This window comes from Tachyglossus aculeatus, chromosome 4 (genome assembly GCF_015852505.1).
Source record: "Tachyglossus aculeatus isolate mTacAcu1 chromosome 4, mTacAcu1.pri, whole genome shotgun sequence".
Taxonomy (NCBI): domain Eukaryota; kingdom Metazoa; phylum Chordata; class Mammalia; order Monotremata; family Tachyglossidae; genus Tachyglossus; species Tachyglossus aculeatus.
In genome coordinates, this window is record NC_052069.1 from 84323513 (window position 1) to 84347512 (window position 24000).

The 24000-nt window shown below is 43.2% G+C and overlaps 1 protein-coding gene across 2 annotated transcripts in view; it reads right to left on the bottom strand.

Annotated features, from left to right (window-relative positions):
- VPS13B (vacuolar protein sorting 13 homolog B) overlaps positions 1-24000 on the bottom strand; it is a 1018523-nt gene that overhangs the window by 356733 nt on the left and 637790 nt on the right. For both annotated transcript variants that reach the window (XM_038744561.1, XM_038744562.1), the window contains exon 30: positions 15464-15667. In XM_038744561.1, coding sequence (XP_038600489.1) covers positions 15464-15667 — 204 coding nt within the window. The remainder of the gene's footprint in view (positions 1-15463; positions 15668-24000) is intronic.

A 24000-nucleotide genomic window follows, 5' to 3' on the forward strand; every position in this document is an offset into this window, starting at 1 on the left:
GAGCTTCCTGGGTCCAGAGGGCTGTTTAGGGTGTGATGCTCTGTCTCCAGAGTACATTCATTCTGTTACATATTAAGATAGGCAGGCACCTAAAACTAAAATGCCATAACATTGCTAAAATCCGCTCTTTTCTCCCTATCCAAACTGCTACCATGCTGATCCAAGCACTTACCCTATCTCGGCTTGACTACTGCATCTGTCCAACAGTGGTGTCAATATGGAATCAAGATTTGGACCAAACAGAATATAATAATTATACCAATTATATTATAATTATATATAATATATTATTATTGTTGTTGCTAGTAATATGGTATTTTTAAACCCTTGCTATTTGACAAGCACTATGCTAAATACTGGATAAATGCAAATTAATCAGGTCAGACACAGTCCCTGTCCCACATAGGACACTCAGTCTACACAGGAGGGAGAACAGGTATTGAATCCCCATTTTGCAGAGGAGGAAATTGAGAAACAGAGGAGTTAAGTGACTTGCCCAAGATCACACAGCAGGCAAGTGTTGACACCTGTTTACTTGTATAGTATAAATAATAATAATGGCATTTGTTAAGCGCTTACTATGTGCAAAGCACAGTTCTAAGCGCTTGGGGGGATACAAGGTGATCAGGTTGTCCCACATGGGGCTCACAGGCAATCAATCAATCAATCATATTTATTGAGTGCTTACTGCGTGCAGAGCACTGTACTAAGCGCTGGGGAAGTACAAGTTGGCAACATATAGGGACGGTCCCTACCCAACAGTGGGCTCACAGTCTTCATCCCCATTTTCTAGATGAGGTAACTGAGGCTCAGAGAAGTGATGTGACTTGCCCAGCAGACATGTGGCGGAGCCGGGACTGGAACCCATGACCTCTGACTCCCAAGCCTGGGCTCTTTCCACTGAGCCATGCTGCTTCTCTGACACCTGACTACTTGTTTTGTTTTGTTGTCTGTCTCCCCCTTCTAGACCGTGAGTCCATTGTTGGGTAGGGACCGTCTCTATATGTTGCTGATTTGTACTTCCCAAGCACTTAGTACAGTGCTCTGCACACTGTAAATGCTCAATAAATACGAATGAATGAACAAATGAATGAAGCTGGGATTACAACCCAGGTCCTCTGACTTCCATACCTGTGCTCTTTCCACTAGGTCACAAAGTTGCCTCTGACTTCTACTGCAGTTCTACCATGGCTTTCTGTTATTACTTCCAATCAGTTAAGACTGAAGCAATGGCAAAGAAATTCTGGAATGTAATCTGATCATTATCTTCAAAGCCATGCTTGTCACCTCACAACTTCTACCTAAGAAGCAGCGTGGCCTAGTGGATAGCGCCTGGGCTTAGGAGTCAGAAGGAACTGGGTTCTATTCCCGGCTCTGCCACTTGTCTGCTGGGTGACCTTGGGGAAGTCACTTCACTTCTCTGTGCCTCGGTTACCTCATCTGGAAAATGGGGATTAAGACTGTGAGCCCCAGAAGGGTCAGGAACTGTGTCCAACCTGATTACCTTGTACTTATCTCAGTGCTTGGAACAGTGCCTGACACATAGCACTTAACAGATACTATAAAAAAAATTCATTAGGTTGAACATGAATGGACAACACTGAGATATCCAAATACCTGCCATATGGTAAGGTGAAAAAGGTGAACAGCTCAGCAGGACGATGAGGTAACTAAGGCCCAGAGAAGTGAAGTGACTTGCCCAAAGTCACACAGCTGACAAGTGGCAGAACTGGGATTTGAACACATGACCTCTGACTCCAAAAGCCGTGCTCTTTCCACTGAGCCACGCTGCTTCTTATTTTGTTTCGTTCTCTGTCTCCCCCTTCTAGACTGTGAGCCCACTGTTGGGTAGGGACCGTCTCTAGATGTTGCTAACTTGTACTTCCCAAGCGCTTAGTACAGTGCTCTGCACACAGTAAGCGCTCAATAAATACGATTGAATGAATGAATGAAATGGCCTGTCATGAGCTCTAGACTGTGAGCTCGTTGTGGTCAGGGAACGTGTCTGCTTATTGTTATATTGTACTCTCCTAAGCGCTTAGTGCTCTGCACACTAAGTGCTCAATAAATATGATTGAATGAATAAACAGGGAGACTAGAAGAAATGCTTTAACAGTCAAATGAAGCAAAATGGTGTGGCTTAGCAGCGGAGAGTGGGGAGAAAACAGCGCAAAGCATCTTGCTGAAGGGCAATCAAACAGTGTGAATTTCGTAGAGAGGAAGCTTTGGGTATGCACACGGTTGTGCACACATTGACAAAACATCACCTCATTACTAATGTCATCTTCAAATCTGAGGAGCAACTTATTTGGATTATAGCTCATTATACTACTCGCTACCAAAAATTTAAGTCATGACTGTTATTCAGGAGTGGATAATTCTGCTTTTAGATTACAAACCTTCTATTTGGTGGAGGGGCAAATTTGAGCTAGTGAATGAGAGTGCCTATTAGTGAAGTGCCTTTTGAAAAAGTAAACAAGAGGTTGTTAGCTTAATAATGAGGTCCTTTTTAAATCATTAACTACAAGCTCCTTGAGGGCAGTGTATGTGTCTACCAACTCTGTTGAACTGTACTTTCCCAAGTGCTTAGGACAGTACTGTGCAAACAGTAAGTATTCAATAGACACCATTCATTAATTATAGCCTCTAAAAGCATTCCAACAGAGACCTACCCCAGTTTTGCTGCATTGGTTAAATCTAAAGGGATTCCCAAGGAATGAATCATGGAAGTCTAGTAGCGGGTTATACTTCAACTGCTACATTATAACTTGCACCGTGCCTGCGAATACTAGATATTCTTCTATATGACTCCTCACTTCTTTACTAGAGGAGCAGCATAGCATAGTGAACAGAGCACAGGCCTGGTATTCAGGACGTTGTGGGTTCTAATTTTGACTCTGTCACTTATCTGCTGTGTGACCTTGGACAAGTCCCTTCACTTCTCTGTGCCTCAGTTACCTCATCTGTAAAATGAGGATTGAGACTGTGAGCCCCACATGGGACAGGGATTGTGTCCAACCCAATTTGCCTTTAACCACCCCAGTGCTTAGTACAGTGCCTGGCACATAGTTAAGTGCTTAAATACCATAAGTATCTATTATTATTACAAAAAGGAAAGACTGCCACAAGGACTCTTTTTACAGGACCTGGAAAATGAGATACTGTTTTCTCAATACTTTGCAATTAACCTGTTATATAGTCCTACTAACAAATGGTTAACATAAGCCTACCCAACACATTTCAACTTAAACTCACTAAACCTGACTTTACCTGCTGCTGCTGGAGGTTTTGAGGGTCTACATCAATAGGGTCCTTCTGACGTATTCTGACATGTTTATCTCATCTAGAAAATAAGCAGTGAGGCAGTTGCAAAGCTTTTTGAAGCTCCTTATGTAGTTAGTTTCCCCCATAAGATCCAGGTCAGCCCTATCTGTGGTTTGTTTTTCATAAGGATGTATGCTAGCAGAGCTTTGCATTCACTACTTTACTATGACTGCCAGTGTTTCCATTATAAACCCGTTTCATGGGCGTTTTAGCTCTGTCATGAAAATATAACTCGAGTACAAAGAGCTTGGCACTCGATTTATGTCTAAAAGCAATCTTTTTAATCCCATTTACAAAAAAGATATTTCTCAATTATCCAAATTAACCTCTTCCCCTCCTCCAAGCCCCCTCCCCCAAACACATGATTTTGTTTTTAACCAATTTGAGTAAAGTTATACAAGTTACTTCACTTCTCTGTGCACCACAGTTACCTCATCTGTAAAATGGGGATTAACACTGTGAGCCTACATGGGACAGGGATTGTGTCCAACCAGATTTACTTGTAACCCTAGCGCTTAGTACAATGCCTGGCACATAGTAAGCACTTAACAAAAACCACTACGGGTGACTGCTAGAGTCTATCTTTCAAGATGATCCCAGTTAAGAACTCCAGGTTTCCGAGCTGGATGGAAAAGAACCAAGATGGCTCTTTCTGACCTACTAGCTCTATAACAAGAAGTCTGACCTTCCCGGGCCTTATTCTAATAATAAATGATGATAGTATTGGTTAAACACTTACTACGTTCCAGGCACTTTTCTAAGCACTGGGATAGATACAAGCACATTGAGTGGGACACAGTTCCAGTCCCATGTGGGGCTCACAGTCTCGAGCTCCTTTACAGATGAGGCAACTGAGGCCCACTGAAGTGAAGTCCTGCCGTCGAACCCCGGCCCACGTCCTTCCCCTGGCCTGGAATGCCCTCCTTCCACACATCTGCCAAGCTAGCTCTCTTCCTCCCTTCAAAGCCCTACTTAGAGCTCACCTCTTCCAGGAGGCCTTCCCAGACTGAGCCCCCTTTTTCCTCTCCCCCTCCCCAACCCCCCCGCCCTACCTCCTTCCCCTCCCCACAATACTTGTATATATTTGTACAGATTTATTCTCTATTTTACTTGTACATATTTACTATTCTATTTATTTTGTTAATGATGTGCATATAGCTAATGTTCTGATGATTTTGACACCTGTCTACATGTTTTGTTTTGTTGTCTGTCTCCCCCTTCTAGACTGTGAGCCCACTGTTGGGTAGGAAACGTCTCTATATGTTGCCAACTTGTACTTCCCAAGCACTTAGTACAGTGCTCTGCACATAGTAAGCGCTCAATAAATACGATTGATGATGATGATGATTGAATGAATCAATGAGGTGACTTGTCCAAGGTCACACAGCAGACAAGTGGCAGAGCCAGGATTAGAACCCATGACCTTCCGACTCTGAGGCCCGTGCTCTTATCCACCACACCATGCTGCTTACCTCACACCCAGACGCCCTGCCCCCTTTGCACCCGCAAGCAAATAAAAAGTTGGTGTGAATCACCGAAACAAGAACTGTGACCCTAGACTCTTTCCTGAGGGAAGTGGAAAATGTTCCGTGTGAGAAGAAATTTACGTACCTAGCTACCTACACTTACTGGCTGTGGACAAGAAGCCTTTGCATAGTTCGTCTCCCCGAGGCTGCTTTAATGTAGTGGTCTGCTTAGGCAGAACGAAACTATAAATGCAGTATACAGGCACTCAGTTATGCAGCCTTCAACCTCAATTAACTTGGTTCAAACGGCACAGACTTACTTCTACATTGCGTGCCAAAGGCTGTAGGAAAATGGGAAAGAGTGGGGTTGGGACAGAGGCAGGTGCAAGGCCTAGAAACCCATTTTTATGATGATGACTTCCCTCAGGCACAGACACTGGCTTCTTTTTTAGCTAGTGGGAATGAAGAACGTTGAGTTTTGCAGGGTGAAAAGCCTTTTGAAATAACATACTATGGCTAAGTTTTCAGGTGGAATTCCAGGAAAGTAAAAAATAAGCTCGAGCAAAAAGCCTCAGATATGGGAAGACTGCAAGAAGCAGCACGGCCTGAGAAGTGGCATGGCTTACTGGAAAAAGAACATGAGCCTGGGATTCAGAGGACCTGGATTCTAATCCTGACTCTGTCAATTGCTTGCTGTGTGACTCTAGGCAAGTCACTTAACTTCTCTTTAATTCAGTTTCCTCCACTGTACAATGGAGATTAAATATCTCTTCTCCTTTCCACTTAGACTGTGAGCCCCACGTGGGACAAGGACTTTGTTCAAACTGACTAATCTGTACCTACCTCAGTGCTTTGAAGAGTGCTGTCACACAGAAAGTGCTTAACAAATGTCAATCAAAAAGGAAAAAAAAGAGGTGTTCACATGTGGATAGCACTTTTCAATTTGAAATATTCAAATTTAACAGACAACATGTAAATAGTGCTAACTCTCCAATCCAACACTCTTATTTTTTTTAGTTTTATCCAAATTACTCTGTGTTCTCAAATGCCTTAAGGAATACTGAAAAAGAATGCTTTGATATCCTTCCCTAAATGGCAATTAAAAATGCTTCTCTTGGGTGACACAGTAAGGAAACGAATGGCAAATGAGAAAAACACATTTTGGTTAGTGTATGATCTGTAAATCCATTAGATCTTGAAATGAAGGAAGCTAAGTGCTATACTAAGATATCTAAATAAATAATTTAGCAAAGTTGAAGAACGGAAAAGATCACTGGTAAACACAAATGCATAGAGACTGAATAAATTAAAACAAAAATATGTACCAAAATAATTTCTAACATTCCATTCGATGTATATCTGGGAAATAAACAAACAAAAAAAACATTAATGCTAGCTCAAAGTATATAGCTCCACTGCCATTTGCAGGATAAAACTTCACCCTGGAAACAGTACCACCATGTAAAACACCCAATCATGACTCTGATGATGCATGCTAGTAATAATCTTGCACATGGCAGACGTCAGTTCAGGTTCTTTCGGGTCTCAGCACATCAATTCCACAGATCATAAAATAAACCCAGATGCAACAAAAGTGGTTGCCAAGTGAAAAAATAAAAATGGGAACATTATTAGCCCATGTATATAATATTAAACTTAAACAACAAGAAAATACACATATAGGCTCCTCTGTGCAATGGATACAACCAGAAAAAGTGCTAATACAAATTCTGTAATGTCTAAATAGTGAAAAAACTGAAGTGCTTATTGGATGAAAAATACTCTGAAGAAAATAGCCTTCTTCGTGATCTCAATATGGTGATGCAATATGGTCCCCCTCTCCATCCCCCCGTCTTACCTCCTTCCCTTCCCCACAGCACCTGTATATATGTATATGTTTGTACATATTTATTACTCTATTTATTTATTTATTTTACTTGTACATATCTATTCTATTTATTTTATTTTGTTAATGTTTGGTTTTATTCTCTGTCTCCCCCTTCTAGACTGTGAGCCCACTGTTGGGTAGGGACTGTCTCTATATGTTGCCAAATTGTACTTCCCAAGCACTTAGTACAGTGCTCTGCACACAGTAAGCGCTCAATAAATACGATTGATTGATTGATCTCAAGCTATGGAAAAAACTGCATGAATTTTTTAAAGTGACAAAATTATGTGTGCCATTCTGTATTTCACAACTAACTGCAGCTCTTAAGAGAGATCATAGAAGTGCTTCAGGAATCCTAGGGGATTAATCACGGTCTTTGTTGAGCGTTCACTGGGTGCAATATGGTCTACTAAGCTCTTGGGCAGATACGACAGAAGTAAGAGACAACCTCCCTTCCCCACAAGGAATTTACCTTCTAATGAGGTGATTTGAAAAGGATAACCTATCACCCAGAGGACCATTTGAGCCTTTCTACGGCTGACCCGCGAACTCTTTCGAGCCCCTACACAAAGAGAGTTCTAGGAAGGTAATTCTTGAAGATAACTTCTGGAATCGGGCTTGGGGTAATGTACTTCAACGCTGACCTTATACTTCAAGAGCTTGTAGCAGCTGAAAATTCTCATTATACATTTTATTTCCCGTGTAAGTGTCATTTTGGTTTGAGGTTGATGCTACTAGTGGAGACATTTTATCTATGTACAGAAAAATGGCTGGAGAGACTAATGCATGTCCAAAAATCCTTTCCACACCTTTTGGCTCTGTAGCATTTGCTATGGGCAGTATTCAGTCTTGGCTGTGATTCTTCCTGCTCTCAAAACAATCTTTGGGACCTCCCCAAAAAGTTGGCTTTAAAAGATTCACTCCCGCCTTGTTTGCCTTATGCCAAACAGTGGCTGTTACTTCTGTTTTCTCCTAGAAGTCCAGCATTATATCACCTTTGAAGACGTGCTCCACTGTCTCTTTCAAAGGATTCTGCTGTCTACAGTAGCTCCGCTTTAGCACACTCCGCTGAAAATATCTGGTCAATTGTTCTCATATGTCCTGCTGAGTCTGTACGTCATTTTAAGCTTGTTACGGGCAGGGGACGTGTCTGCTAATTCTGTAGTTGCACTCTCCCAAGAGCTTAGTACAGTGAGTGTTCGGCACTTAGTAACCCCTCAGGAAATATCACTGATTGATTTTAAAGATGTTAGACTGACTTGCAACTTGATGATAAGTGTGGCATGCGAATTATGCTGAGTGTGTGATCCTTGTAAACATTTGGCTTCTGCTGCATTTTCCCAAGTGTATTCTCCCCCTTCTAGACTGTGAGCCTGTTGTTGGGTAGGGACCGTCTCTATATGTTACTGACTTGTACTTCCCACGTGCTTAGTACAGTGCTCTGCACAGTAAACACTCAATAAATACAACTGAATGAATGAATGAATGAATGAATGAAAGTGTATGGCCCTCAGTGAGAGCTCAGAAAATCCCAACGTGGTACCAGACTGTAAGCTTATTGTGGGCAGGGAACGTGTCTACCAACTCTATTCTATTGCACATTCCCAAGCACTTAGTACAGTGCTCTGTACACCATAAGTGCTCAATAAATATGAGTGATTGATTGCTGCTACTAACTTACTTCTACTAACTATCCTGGGGGCATTCAGTTTGGTCTGAAGCTTGAGGCAATGTTGATGCCCCACTCTGTTGGGATCTGAAAGGAGCTCCTGGCCTTCTTAATTCAATTTTCCACTTCACTAGGGATCTGCTAATTATTCTGTAGTCTACTGTACAGGCAGAGGAAAACAATGAGAGCTATCTACTCTCTGTCATCAATGAAATCTTTGGTCTTGTGTAAGAATTCCTAGCTGCAGGCGGATACGTAATCTAGCTCTTCGTCAAGCTTACTGGTAGTCAATTCAATCTTATTTACTGAGCGCTTACTGTGTGCAGAGCACTGTTCTAAGTGCTTGGGAAGTACAAATCGGCAACATATTGAGACGGTCCCTACCCAACAACGGGTTCACAGTCTAGAAGATTCTGGCAATGCTTTCTTAGCTTTGGCCCATTTTACAGAATTGCTAAGTGAAGGTGGACAGTCTCCAAAGTGGATGGTCATCATCATCATCATCAATCATATTCATTGAGCGCTTACTGTGTGCAGAGCACTGTACTAAGCGCTTGGGAAGTACAAGTTGGCAACATATAGACAGTCCCTACCCAACAGTGGGCTCACAGTCTAAAAGGGGGAGACAGAGAACAAAACCAAACATACTAAAAAATAAAATAGAATAGATATGTACAAGTAAAATAAATAGAGTAATAAATATGTACAAACATATATACATATATACAGGTGTTGTGGGGAAGGGAAGGAGGTCCCTTAAAATATGGTCCTAAAATGCACTAAATCCTAGAGAAAATAATAATAATAATGGTATTTCTTAAGTTCTTACTATGTGCCAGGCACTGATCTAAGTGCTGGGGGTAGATACAAGATAACAGGTTTGGACACAGTCCCTGTTCCACATAGAGCTCTCAGTCTTTATTCCTATTTTACAGATGAGGGAACTGAGGCATAAAGAAGTTAAGTGACTTAATAATAATAATACTGATGATGGCATTTTTTAAGTGCTTACTATGCGCAAAGCACTGTTCTAAGCGCTGGGGTAGATACAAGGTTATCAGGTTGTCCCACGTGGGGCTCACAGTCTTAGTCCCCATTTTACAGATGAGGGAACTGAGGCACAGAGAAGTGACTTGCCCAAGGTCACACAGCAGACAAGTGGTGGAGCCAGGATTAGAACTCATGACCTTCCAACTCCCAGGCGCATGCTCCATCCGCTAGGCCACGAGTGCTCAGAAGATTGTGCTTTAAGAGGTCAGCTTTGTGTTCAGGTTTCTGTGTAACAGCAAAGCAGGTTCCCTTTGGTAGGAAGTCAATATTCATTCATTCATTCAATCGTACTTATTGAGCGCTTACTGTGTGCAGAGCACTGTACAAGCGCTTGGGAAGTACAAGTCGGCAACATATAAAGACGATCCCTACCCCGGCTCACAGTCTAGAAGACTGTGACACAGTCAATATGACAATCACCACACTGAGGCAACAGATTCAATCCCATCTGCCAAGATACAGAGCTGTACCTCGGCCCATGCTCACTTTCCTTAAATACGGAAAGGGCAAGAACAATTAAAACAGCTGGGAATTAACACTGAGTTCATCTAAAAGCCAAGTACCAATCTCGGGGAAAATGCGCCTCCAAAATAGATGCATGATCTTTGTTAATCAAAAAAGCAGGCCTCCTTACTTAGTGTGCCCTGGGGAGGATACTATCTGAAAGGTTTATTTTTTTCTACTCCAGTGTTCAGCACAGAGCAGGTGTGTAATATAAACCAAGCGCTTAGTACGGTGCTCCATAACATAACAAGCTACAATTACAAATTTATTTCATGCTTATAATGGAATGCAGAAGCAATACTCAAACACTTAGGCTGGACAATGCTGAAGATTGTATCTGCAATTGCTTAGTACAGTGCTCTGCACACAGTAAGCACTTAATAAATACGATTGAATGAATGAATGCAAAATGGGGATTGAGACGGTGAGCTTCAAGTGGGACAGAGACTATGTCCAACCTGATTTGTTTGTATCCACCCCAGTGCTTAGTACAGTGCATGGCATATAAGCGCTTAACTAATACCATAATTATTATTAAGTTCCAGATTGATGACAGAAGGATCACCCAGGTCTTTTTTTAATATATTAAGCACTGGGGTAATTACAAGGTAATCAGGTTGGACACAGTCCATGTCCCACGTGGGGCTCACAGTCTTAAACCCCAAGTTTTACACAGATGAGGTACCTTAGGCACAGGGAAATTAAGTAACTCGCCCAAGGTCACACAGCAGACATGTGGTGAAGCCAGCACTAGAACCCAGGTCCTTCTGACTCACATGCCCCATATTAATTCATTCATTCAATTGTATTTATTGAGCGCTTACTGTGTGCAGAGCACTGTACTAAGCACTTGGGAAGTACAAGTTGGAAACATACAGAGACGGTCCCTACCCAACAGCGGGCTCACAGTCTAGAAGGGGGAGACAGACAACTAAACATATTAACAAAATAAAATAAATAGAATAGTAAATATGTGCAAGTAAAATAGAGTAATAAATCTGTACAAACATATATTCAGGTGCTGTGGGGAGGGAAGGAGGTAGGCGGGGGGATGGGGAGGGGGAGAGGAAGGAGGGGGCTCAGTCTGGGAAGGCCTCCAGGAGGAGGTGAGCTCTCAGTAGGGCTTTGAAGGGAGGAAGAGAGCTAGCTTGGTGGATGTGCGGAGGGAGGGCGTTCCAGGCCAGGGGGAGGACGTGGGCCGGGGGTCGACGGCGGGACAGGCAAGAACGAGGCCCAGTGAGGAGGTTAGCGGCAGAGGAGGGGAGGGTGTGGGCTGGGCTGGAGAAGGAGAGAAGGGAGGTGAGGTAGGAGTGTTCTATCCACTAAGCACTAGGGTACCTACAAGATAATCAGATCCCACATGGGGCTTGCTGTCTAAGTAGGAGAGAGGACAGGTACTGAATTCCCATTTTGCATGTGAGGGAACTGAAGCACTAATAAGTGCCTTGCCCATGGTCACACAGGATTGAGTGGCAGAGCCAGACTTAGAAACCAGGTCTTCTGACACCCAGGCCCGTGCTCTTTCCACTAGTGAAGCAGCGTGGCTCAGTGGAAAGAGCATGAGCTTGGGAGCCAGAGGTCATGGGTTCTAATCCCGGCTCCACCACTTGTCAGCTGTGTGACTTTGGGCAAGTCACTTAACTTCTCTATGCCTCAGTTACCTCATCTGTAAAATGGGGATGAAGACTGTGAGCCCCATGTGGGACAACCTGATTACCTTGTATCTCCCCCAGCAGTTAGAACAGTGCTTGGCACATAGCAAGCGCTTAACAAATCAATCAATCAATCGTATTTATTGAGCGCTTACTATGTGCAGAGCACTGTACTAAGCGCTTGGGAAGTACAAATTGGCATCACATAGAGACAGTCCCTACCCAACAGTGGGCTCACAGTCTAAAAGGGGGAGACAGAGAACAGAACCAAACATACCAACAAAATAAAATAAGTAGGATAGAAATGTACAAGTAAAATAAATAAATAAATAAATAAATAGAGTAATAAATATGTACAACCATATATACATATATACAGGTGCTGTGAGGAAGGGAAGGAGGTAAGACGGGGGGATGGAGAGGGGGACGAGGGGGAGAGGAAAGAAGGGGCTCAGTCTGGGAAGGCCTCCTGGAGGAGGTGAGCTCTCAGCAGGGCCTTGAAGGGAGGAAGAGAGCTAGCTTGGCGGATGGGCAGAGGGAGGGCATTCCAGGCCCGGGGGATGACGTGGGCCGGGGGTCGATAGCGGGACAGGCGAGAGCGAGGTACGGTGAGGAGATTAGTGGTGGAGGAGCGGAGGGTGTGGGCTGGGCAGTAGAAGGAGAGAAGGGAGGGGAGGTAGGAGGGGGCGAGGTGATGGACAGCCTTGAAGCCCAGGGTGAGGAGTTTCTGCCTGATGCGCAGATTGATCGGTAGCCGTTGGAGGTTTTTGAGGAGGGGAGTAATATGTTCAGAGCGTTTCTGGACAAAGATAATCTGGGCAGCAGCATGAAGTATGGATTGAAGTGGAGAGAGACACGAGGATGGGAGATCAGAGAGAAGGCTAGTGCAGTAGTCCAGACGGGATAGGATGAGAGCTTGAATTAGCAGGGTAGCGGTTTGGATGGAGAGGAAAGGGCGGATCTTGGCAATGTTGCGGAGCTGAGACCGGCAGGTTTTGGTGACGGCTTGGATGTGAGGGGTGAATGAGAGAGCGGAGTCGAGGATGACACCAAGGTTGCGGGCTTGTGAGACGGGAAGGATGGTAGTGCCGTCAACAGAGATGGGAAAGTCAGGGAGAGGACAAGGTTTGGGAGGGAAGACAAGGAGCTCAGTCTTCGACATGTTGAGCTTTAGGTGGCGGGCGGACATCCAGATGGAGATGTCCTGAAGGCAGGAGGAGATGCAAGCCTGGAGGGAGGGGGAGAGAGCAGGGGCAGAGATGTAGATCTGGGTGTCATCAGCGTAGAGATGATAGTTGAAGCCGTGGGAGCGAATGAGGTCACCAAGGGAGTGAGTGTAGATTGAGAACAGAAGGGGACCAAGCACTGAACCTTGGGGAACCCCCACAGTAAGAGGATGGGAGGGGGAGGAGGAGCCTGCAAAAGAGACTGAGAAAGAACGACCGGAGAGATAAGAGGAGAACCAGGAGAGGACGGAGTCTGTGAAGCCAAGGTCAGATAACGTGTTGAGGAGAAGGGGGTGGTCCACAGTGTGAAAGGCAGCTGAGAGGTCGAGGAGGATTAGGACAGAGTAGGAGCCGTTGGATTTGGCAAGCAGGAGGTCACTGGTGACCTTTGAGAGCGCAGTTTCCGTGGAATGAAGGGGACGGAAGCCAGACCGGAGGGGGTTGAGGAGAGAGTTGTTGTTGAGGAATTCTAGGCAGCGCGTGTAGACAACTCGTTCAAGGAGTTTGGAAAGGAATGGTAGGAGGGATATGGGACGATAACTAGAAGGTGCGGTGGGGTCAAGAGAGGGTTTTTTTAGGATGGGAGAGACATGGGCATGTTTGAAGGCAGAGGGGAAGGAACCAGTGGAGAGTGAGCGGTTGAAGATGGAAGTTAAGGAGGGGAGAAGGGATGGAGCGAGAGATTTCATAAGATGAGAGGGAATGGGGTCAGAAGCACAGGTGGCCGGAGTAGCACTTGAGAGGAGGGAGGAGAGTTCCTCTGAGGATACCGCTGGGAAGGATGGGAGATTAGCAGACAGTGTTGAGAGCCGGGGGGTTGGAGAAAGGGGGGGAAGAGACTTTGGGGAGGTCGGACCTGATGGATTTAATTTTGTTAATGAAGTAGGAGGCCAGATCGTTGCGGGTGAGGGAAGGAGGAGGGGGAGGAACCGGGGGCCTGAGAAGGGAGTTGAATGTACGGAAGAGCTGGCGGGGGTGATGGGCATGGGTGTCAATAAGGGAGGAGAAATAGCTTTGTCTCGCAGAAGAGAGGGCTGAGTTAAGGCAGGAAAGGATAAACTTGAAGTGAACGAGGTTGGCATGGTGTTTAGACTTTCGCCAGCAGCGTTCGGCAGGTCGAGCATAAGAGCGAAGGAGGCGGACAGTGGCAGTGATCCAGGGCTGTGCGTTAGTGGTGCGAGAGCGGCGAAGGGAAAGGGGAGCAAGCGAGTCTAGCTGAGTAGAAAGGGTAGAGTTGAGAGCAGTAATCTGATCATCAAGACTGGGTAGAGAGGAGAGGGCGGCGAGGTGGGGTGTGAGGCGCTCCGAAAGATGGGTGGGGTCCAGAGAGCGGAGATCTCTATGAGGGAGTAATACGGATTTACAGGGGAAAGGAGTGTGAGTGAGGAGGCAGGTGAGAAGATTATGATCAGAGAGAGGGAAATGCCATCATTATTATTATTATTATAGGTCACAGCTTCCCAAGGAAAAAGAGTTTGAAGTGCATTTCCCAGCAGGCAAAGGGACTTGTTCCCTGTACGGTATACTATATCCCCGGGTCAGCAAAGAGGCATTTCTGGGATGGAGACAATTGGGCAGAAGCTTTTAATCAATCAATCAATTGTATTTATTTAGCGCTTACTGTGTGCAGAGCACTGTACTAAGCACTTGGGAAGTACAAGATGGCAACATATAGAGACAGTCCCTACCCAGGGGGACCCTTCCTATCTATCTCTTCTCTTCTCACCTTTCCTGGCTGTTCTACAGCTGGAATCTGCTCTGGAAACAAGTCACCATTTTTCTCCTTGCTAATGCTCTAAGGAAAGGTTACACCAAGCAATAAGGATCTAGATTGGTGGTTTGTGAATTGAATCTTTTGGCTTTCCCAATGAATTTCAACCTTTCTCTGAGTACATTAGTGCTTCTAAATATTATGCCAGGGAATTCCTCCTCAGCTTGTTTGGCGATTCTGGGTTTAGGACTTTCCAAAAGATAACACATGGCTTCAAACAAAACACTGGTCAGATTCCTTCACACTCCAATTTTTTGGGATGGTATCAGGCCGGGGTAGGGATTTTTATACTCATCCAAATCTAGCAATTTCAAGAACAAGGGTTTCAAATGTCTAGCAGATTTATCTTTCTACTAAACCATGCTGCTTCTCCACTGGTAACCATGAACAGCTTCAGGATGCTGGAAGCTACCCTCGGAAAACGTAACAGTTCATAGTAAGGACTTAATCAGAAGAAAAAGATCCTCTTCCGCATTCCGGCTGGAGCCAGACAATCTTATTTTATCCCCCCTTAAGCTCACTGTTACTTTGTTGATTCTCTTTCACCCTCTCAATGCAGAGCAAAAGGCAAAATTGAACAGATACAACACTAGCACTTCACTCACTGATCTTGGATGAGAACCCAAATGCTCATTTTCAGCCTGAGGTACTTAAAGGCAATTCAAAAGAAGCTTATAATAGAAATGCTGACACAACTATAAATTTGTGATCATTACAGTGTAACAGTAGTAGGAATAGCAGTTTTCCAAGGCAAAACATAAGCTACAATTACAAATTTATTTCATGCTTATAATGGAATGCAGAAGCAATACCCAAACACTTAGGCTGGACAATGCTGAAGATTGTATCTGCAATTGCTTTTTTCCAGTATGAAATTCTAGTAGATAGAAAAAGCTTTTCGACCGTTTCCTACCTGCTGGCCATATTCCACTCGAGTGCGGGGTTTTGAGAATTTCTTTCACTCTCCGTCAGCACTCCTCCTTTTCCACTTTCTTTCTCTGGTTTTAACTGATCCCAATGAGCAGTACCAATATTGATAGTCTGGAGATCTATTTGATATTGTCTGTCCTCAACTTCTGAACCAGGGTCTCGGAGAATCCCCAAGTTCAAAGCTCTCCTGTAAAGACAAAAAAAAAAAAGTTATCAAATCAAATTTGCCCCCAAGGAAATAATTACGGCTGTAGGTTAGAGAAGCAGCGTCGCTAAGTGGAAAGAGCATGGGCCTAGGTGTCAGAGGACGTAGGTTCTAATCCCTGTGGTACCACTTGTCTGCTGTGTGGCCCTGGGCAAGTCACTTAACTTCTCTGTGACTCAGTTACCTCATCTGTAAAATGGGGATTAAAAGTGTGAGCCCCATGTGGGACAACTTGATTACCCTGTATCTACCCCAGTGTTTGGAACAGTGCTTGGCACATAGTAAGTGCTTAACAAATACCATTAAAAACATTCTTTATTGAGTCATCAAAGAGTAGTAGAATTGGCATTCATTAAGCTCCTAGTGAATTCAACATGCTCTTCAAAACATTTGGGTAAAATGCACCTGAAAACACCGCTGCCGACAAAGAGCTGATAGTCTAACGTGGGGGATGGATACACATTTTCAAACGATGATGATGTTGATGGCATTTGTTATGCACTTACTATATGTGCCAAGCACTGTTCTAAGCACAGGGGGAGATACAAGGTAATCAGGTTGTCCCTCATGGGGCTCACAGTCTTAGTTCCCCATTTTATAGATGAGGTAACTGAGGCACAGAGAAGTTAAGTGACTTGCCCAAAGTCACACAGCTGACAAGTGGCGGAGCTGGGATTAGAAGCCATGACCTCTGACTCCCAAGCCCGGGCTCTTTCCACTAAGCCATACTGCTTCAAATGCTAGAAGTAGTAGGAAGAACAAGGATCCTGTATGAATTACAATGAATAATTCCAGGATGAAATAGAATAATTCAAAATATAAGGGAATATTCCCTAGCGCTTAGTAAATGCTCTGCACACAGTAAGTGATCAATAAATACGATTGAATGAACAAATGAATATCCATATACTCATAAATGACGAAGTTGGGTATAAATACACAAGTATTAGGAGTGTCTGTTGGGTTGGTCTGATTTGAGGTATTAGGAATTAATTGGGAAATCTTCCTGGTGGAGTGGGATTTTAGGAGGGTTTTCTTTGTGGAGAGAGAAGAGGTCAGGATGATTGGTACCGGAGGGAGATTCTAATCCCAGTTCTGCCACTTGTCTGCTGTGTGACCTTGGGAAAGTTACTGTAATCAATCAATTGTATTTATTGAGCTCTTACTATGCGCAAAGACAAAGTACAACACAATTAGCAGACATGTTCCCTGCCCATAATGAGTTTACAGTCTAGAGACTGTATTTTTCTATGTCTCAGTTTCCTCATCTGTAAAATGGGGATTAAGACTGTGAGTCCCATGTGGGACAGGGACTATAGCTAATCTGATTATTTTATGGATACACCAGTGCTCAATACAGTGCCTGAAACACTATTATTATTATTATTACTATTATTATTAACAGAATTTTGTGGTAGGGAAGCAGCGTGGCTCAGTGGAAAGAGCCCGGGCTTGGGTTCTAATCCCAGCTCCGCCACTTATCAGATGTGTGACTTTGAGTAAGTCACTAAACTGCTCTGTGCCTCAGTGACCTCATCTGTAAAATGGAGATTAAGACTGTAAGCTCCACGTGGGACAACCTGATTACATTGTATCTACCCAAGCTCTTAGAACAGTGCTTGGCACACAGTAAGCGCTTAACAAATACCATCCTTACTATTATTATCATTACTCCTACAGTTAGGGAGTGGTGATGAGGAAACAGTGAATAAAGCTGTTGATTGGTGAAACACAGGAGCATGCATAGATACACACTGTTTAAATTTCATCTGAACCATCTAAAGTACTTGTCAGTATACATTTTTTTAATGGCATTTGTTAAGTACTTACTATGTGTCAGGCACTGTTCTATGACCTGGGGCAGACACAAGCTAATCACATAAGACACTGTCCAGGTCCCACATGGGGCTCACAGTCTTAACCCCCATTTTACAGATGAGGTCACTGATGCACAGAGAAATTAATTGATTTGCCCAAGGTCCCACAGCAGACAAGTGGCAGAGCCGGGATCAGGGCCCAGGTCCTTCTGACTCCCAACCCGTGCTCTATCCACTAAGTCACAGTATTTTATACAGTATAGAAATTATTTAATACACCTTTATATTTCACCTATAGGCTAACTGCATCCACTGTTAAGGAGAACAAGACATAATTAATTTTTTCCAGGATGGAAAGGTTGCCTACCAGTTAAAACCTTGAATTATTCCAAATGAGAATGAGTAAAACTGTTTTTCCTTATGCCAAACACTTACTCGCTTAGTTATCTAGAGTAACGGATTTTGAGGCTTAAACTGCAAATACAGAGAATTCCATAATCAGATGGACAGGTAGCTGGTTTCATTCTAATGACAAAAATCTATTTGGAAAATGAATTAAAATAGGCAAATAACAAGGGTTCTTAGTGGAAGGCCTAAAAATAATTATATGATGGATAGCTGCACTTGTATTTCTTTGAAACCACTGATTTTCAAGTGCATCAGTTGTATAGTCTACAGGACCCTGGTGTTTATTGCATCTTAGAGATGAAAATAATTTTGTGGGCCCGGGAACATTTTGTTATACTGAATTTTTGTTTAACAAATCAACTTACTGTTAAAATGACTGTAGATTTCATTTTGAGGTTGGAGGGGCCAGAAACTGAAAAAGGGTAAGCAAAATTCTACCTAACTCATTCAACCCAGAAAATTCTTCTGTTTCTAGCATTCTACTGATGCTCATTGTGGTTACTCTATTTATTTATTTATTTAACGTGTACATATCTATTCTATTTATTTTATTTTGTTAGTATGTTTGGTTTTGTTCTCTGTCTCCCCCTTTTAGACTGTGAGCCCACTGTTGGGTAGGGACTGTCTCTATATGTTGCCAACTTGTACTTCCCAAGCGCTTAGTACAGTGCTCTGCACACAGTAAGCACTCAATAAATACGATTGATGATGAAGTAAACAAAGTACTTCTTACACATCTTTCATCAGAGAGGTTGTCTTTTATTGTCAATTTTGAAAATATTGGTATTGTCAAGTTCCTTTTAACAAGGGTTAAAATAATACCTGTTCTCCCTCCTACTTGGATTGTGAGCCTCATGTGGGCCAGGGATTGTGTCTGACCTTTTAAATTTGTAGCCACCTCAGCACTTAGAAGAGTTCTTGACATATAAAATACCATTTAAAAAAAGAAACCAGAACTATCGATCTGACAGTCGGCCACAAAACTAAATGCCCAAGTTAATTTCTAAACCTCCCTCCTTCCACATCTAGAGGCACAAACCCATCTTGCCAGACACCAGCTCGAGGAATGATAGGCTCCAATTTCTAATGTTCCTGGCTATCATCCCATTCCTTCCTCTGCATTTCTCCTGATGCGTTTATCAACTGATTCTACCAGACCAATCTCTTTTTCTCCTTGCCCCGTCGTGCCCCAGATTTGAAGGTTTGGACCAAAGGGCATAAGACTGTATGCTCTGAAGGGGTCAACCAATGTTTGCCAGTTAATACACTGTTCGGTCCATACCGGAGAAAATTGCACAATAACCCAGGAATGGCTTTTTGAGGCACCCTATTTAAGTCTTACTGATGTTTCCTCTGCTTGCCAGCTAAGGAGCACATACATTTCCTCATAAAGGCTTCATACTTAATTTCTCCAATAATCATAAATTTTTCTAAGGCACATGGAAATCTTTAACGCATCAAACCGAGATAATTATACATGAACTCTGAGGCATGGATGCATTCCCCCTGCCCCCTCCCTCAAAAAATGCATACACTCAGACCTATTCAAAACATAATATATGGAGCTAAAACACATTTTCCATAATTGAAGCTTTGGAAATGACAATGTGTAAGGTTTAGTGTCAAACCCCCTCGATTTATTATTCATAAGAAATCAGCAGCACTGAAATAAGGTTACCTGTGCTAGCTAAATATGTGAGCCAAGAGGTTTGCACTAACACTGTATACCTTTATGACCAGGTTACAGGAGGAAGAGATAGCTCCTTAAAAACAGTTCTTCAACAGCTGTGGGCATTTTCCTTTCCATTACGTCCAACAGATTCTATCTATAGCATGTGGGTGTATGGAAGTTGTTTCTGGGGAATTTCAAGCAACTATCAGCAATAGTGCAGAGAGAGCAGCTAAGAAGAATCAATTTCAAGAAGATGGAGAAAGTAAAAAAAAATGTAACAGTATAAGCAGTCAAAAAAAATCAGATAATAGGGTATAGTTTACTTATTAATGTTCTTACAAAATACCAAAGGTCAAAAGAAATCCAGTAAATTAATGATTCACTATATACAAAGGAAATGTATTTGGGACTACATGTGAGGACAGCTTTTCACAAGTAGCTACTACCTTACTGCCCCCATTTTATCCCTAATTTTTGCAACTGTAGAACAGGAAAGGGGCGTTTTCCAGGTAACTGAAATCTAAGAAGAAGGTGAGCATGAGAAAAAAACTAGGAAAATTAAACAAAGGAGGAGATAAGGAAGGGAAAGACAAGAGGGCACTTGAAACAGCTTCTCTTACCTCTATTGAACACTCCCAAAGGTTACACACAATAGGCACTCAATTAATGAAACACTCCCGAACTGCTTCTCACTCATCTCTGCTTTTCCTACCATAGTCTGCATTCTTAATCATCAATAGTATTTATCAGACACTTACTACCTACAGAGCACTGCATTAAGTCCTTGGCAGAGTACAGTATTAAAGAGTTGGCAGCTATGTTCCCTGCCCACAGCACGTGTATGGTCTAGCCTAATTAATTACTCCCACCTGTTTTGTTCCTAATCTCACCCTTCTGCTCCTCCTATTCTGGTGTTCCTTTTCTCCCTCCTCCCCCAAGCAGCTGTCACTACTTACAATTACGTAATACAAAAAAAAAATGTGTCTTCCATTCCCTCCTCAAATTGGGGTGAGGTGGTTAGGAAGTCAATGCAATTGTGAGCCAAAATGGTATAACTGGAATAATATAGGATTACTAAAATATAAACTATATTTTAACTAGAATTCGCTTATCAGATTTGGTTGCCCTTAGAAGTTCAACAACATTTTCAGGCTATTCCTAGTCAATCCCAGTTGAAGGTGTCTTATTTGAACCTTTCTGCTTTTCCATTAAACTAAAAGACGGGGCAAGGTAGGTCATCCTAGTCGGCCCATTCTATGTCATCGTGAAATGAGAGCTCAGAAACCTGGAGTTCAAAGTTTCCAATACACAGGAAACTCTTCCAATTCAATGGTTTAGAGCAGTGTTGCCTAATGGATAGAGCACAGGCCTGAGAGTCAGAGGACCTGGGTTCTAATCCTGGCTCCACCAACTGCCTGCTGTGTCATGTGGGCAAGTCACTTAATTTATCAGTTGCCTTATCTGCAAAATTGTAACTGAATAGCTGTTCTCCCTCCTACTTAGACTGTGAGCCCCATGAGGGATAGGGATTGTGTGCCACCTGACTGACTTGTATCTACCCCAGTTGTATTGTACTTTCCCAAGTGCTTTGTACAGTGCTCTGCACACAGTAAGCTCTTAATAAATATGACTGAATAAGTGAATACCCCAATGCTTCAAACAATGCTCGATACAAAGTGCCTAACACACACCACAGAAAAATAACAAGTCTGTAGTAGACTAACTACACAGTCTAGCTACCCCAGTTGTATTGTACTTTCCCAAGTGCTTTGTACAGTGCTCTGCACACAGTAAGCTCTTAATAAATATGACTGAATAAATGAATACCCCAGTGCTTCAAACAATGCTCGATACAAAGTGCCTAACACACACCACAGAAAAATAACAAAAGTCTGTAGTAGACTAACTACACAGTCTAGTAGAAAGAACACAATACTGAGAATCAGGAAAACTATATTCTAGTTGTGTTTCTGCCTGTAGCTGGATAAAGTGGGCAAAGAACATGCATGCCCTTTACAATGTGATGTGCCAGTATGCCTATTCGCTCAGGAACTCTGCGCCCTAGAGGGAACATGACTGGCAGGGGTGAGAGAGTGAAAGCCACGAATATTATAACCTATTTCTCTCTACAGGTCCTCAGTCTCAGGGCAAGGTTTAAAGTGCTTAACAATACTGTATTTTTATTTATTTGTATTCATGTCTGTCTCCCCTCCTCTAGATTGTAAGCTCTCTGTGGGCAGGAAATGTGTCTATTTATGGTTGTACTTTACTCTCCCAAGCACTTGGTACAGTGCTCTGTACACAGTAAGCACTCAATGAATAAGACTGAATGAATGAAATACTACTTGAAAAACAAAGGTTTATCATCTATTGTTCTGGATGGGAGACTCCACTGATGGCCTTTCTATGTGCCTGTGAAATCTGGACCCACAATAGAACAGATATCCAACTTCTTGAGCAATTTCACTGTCACCTGTGAACCATTTTCAATAATAACAATAATCATTGTGGTATTTGCTAAGCACTTACTATGTGCCAGGCACTGTATTAACTGCTGGGGTGGGCAGGGACTATGTCTGTTTTTGTATTTGATTCTCCCAAGGGTTTAGCACAGTGCTTTGCACACAGTAAGTGCTCAGTAAATACAACTGAGTGAATGAATGGATACAAGCTAATGATGCTGGATACAGTCCCTGTCACATGTGGGGCTCACAGTCTTAATAACCATTTACTCGTCCCTCTCTCCATCCCCGCCATCTTACCTGCTTCCCTTCCCCACAGCACCTGTATATATATATATATGTTTGTACATATTTATTACTCTATTAATTTATTTATTTATTTTACTTGTACATATCTATTCTATTTATTTTATTTTGTTAGTATGTTTGGTTTTGTTCTCTGTCTCCCCCTTTTAGACTGTGAGCCCACTGTTGGGTAGGGACTGTCTCTATATGTTGCCAACTTGTACTTCCCAAGTGCTTAGTACAGTACTCTGCACACAGTAAGCACTCAATAAATACGATTGATTGATTGATTTTACAGATGAGGTAACTGAGGCACAGAGGAGTGAAGTGACTTGCCTGAGGTCACACAGCAGACAAGCCACAGAGCTGAGATTGAACTCAAGTTCTCTGACTCTGGTTCCGGTTCTTTCCTCTATGCCACACTGCTTCTTACCTGGGTTTTAATCCTGGCTCCACCATTTGTCTGCTGTGACCTGGGGCAAGCCACTTCACTTCTCTGTGTCTCAGTTACCTCATCTACAAAATGGGGATTAAGCCTGCGAGCCCTATGTAGGACAGAGGCTGTGCCCAACCTGATGAGTTTGTATCAACCCCAGAGCTGAGAACAGTGCCCAGCACATCACAAGTCCTAAACAAATGCCATTACAAGATTTAAACAGACAGGCACAAAACAGAAAGGGGTTCTGATTTAGAAAAGGCAGCAGGTCAGCAGCTGTGTTTATGTGCACACAGGGGAAAAAAAAGTACTCCCTGCCAGAAGTGGCACCTTTGAAACCAAAGGTTGGTCCACATCTATGCACACTCTCTCTCTCTCTCTCTCTCACTCACTTTGTTGCCCTAATTTGAAGATGCACCTCTTGGAGGAGAAAAAAGTGCGTCAAAAATATCCCTGATTCTTCTTCTCTGGGGAAAATCCTGCTCTCAAAGGTGGCTGCTGAACCTAAAAGTTCTTGCCTTATCAGGCAGAAACTCCTCACCCTGGGCTTCAAGGCTGTCCATCACCTCACCACCTCCTACCTCACCTCCCTTCTCTCCTTCTCCAGCCCAGCCCGCACCCTCCGCTCCTCTGCTGCTAATCTCTCCTCACCGGGCCTCGTTCTCGCCTGTCCCGCCATCGACCCCCGGCCCACGTCATCCCCCGGGCCTGGAATGCCCTCCCTCTGCCCATCTGCCAAGCTAGCTCTCTTCCTCCCTTCAAGGCCCTACTGAGAGCTCACCTCCTCCAGGAGGCCTTCCCAGACTGAGCCCTTTCCTTCCTCTCCCCCTCGTCCCCCTCTCAATCCCCCCCATCTTACCTCCTTCCCTTCCCCATAGCACCTGTATATATATATATATATATATATATATATATATATGTGTGTGTGTGTGTGTGCATATATATGTATATATATATATGTGTGTGTGTGTGTGTTTGTACATATTTATTACTCTATTTATTTATTTTACTTGTACATATCTATTCTATTTATTTTATTTTGTTAATATGTTTGGTTTTGTTCTCTGTCTCCCCCTTCTAGACTGTGAGCCCGCTGTTGGGTAGGGACTGTCTCTATATGTTACCAACTTGTACTTCCCAAGTGTTTAGTCCAGTGCTCTGCACACAGTAAGCGCTCAATAACTACAACTAATTGATTGATTGCCTTTGAGTGACACTACAAGTATAGGGGCATA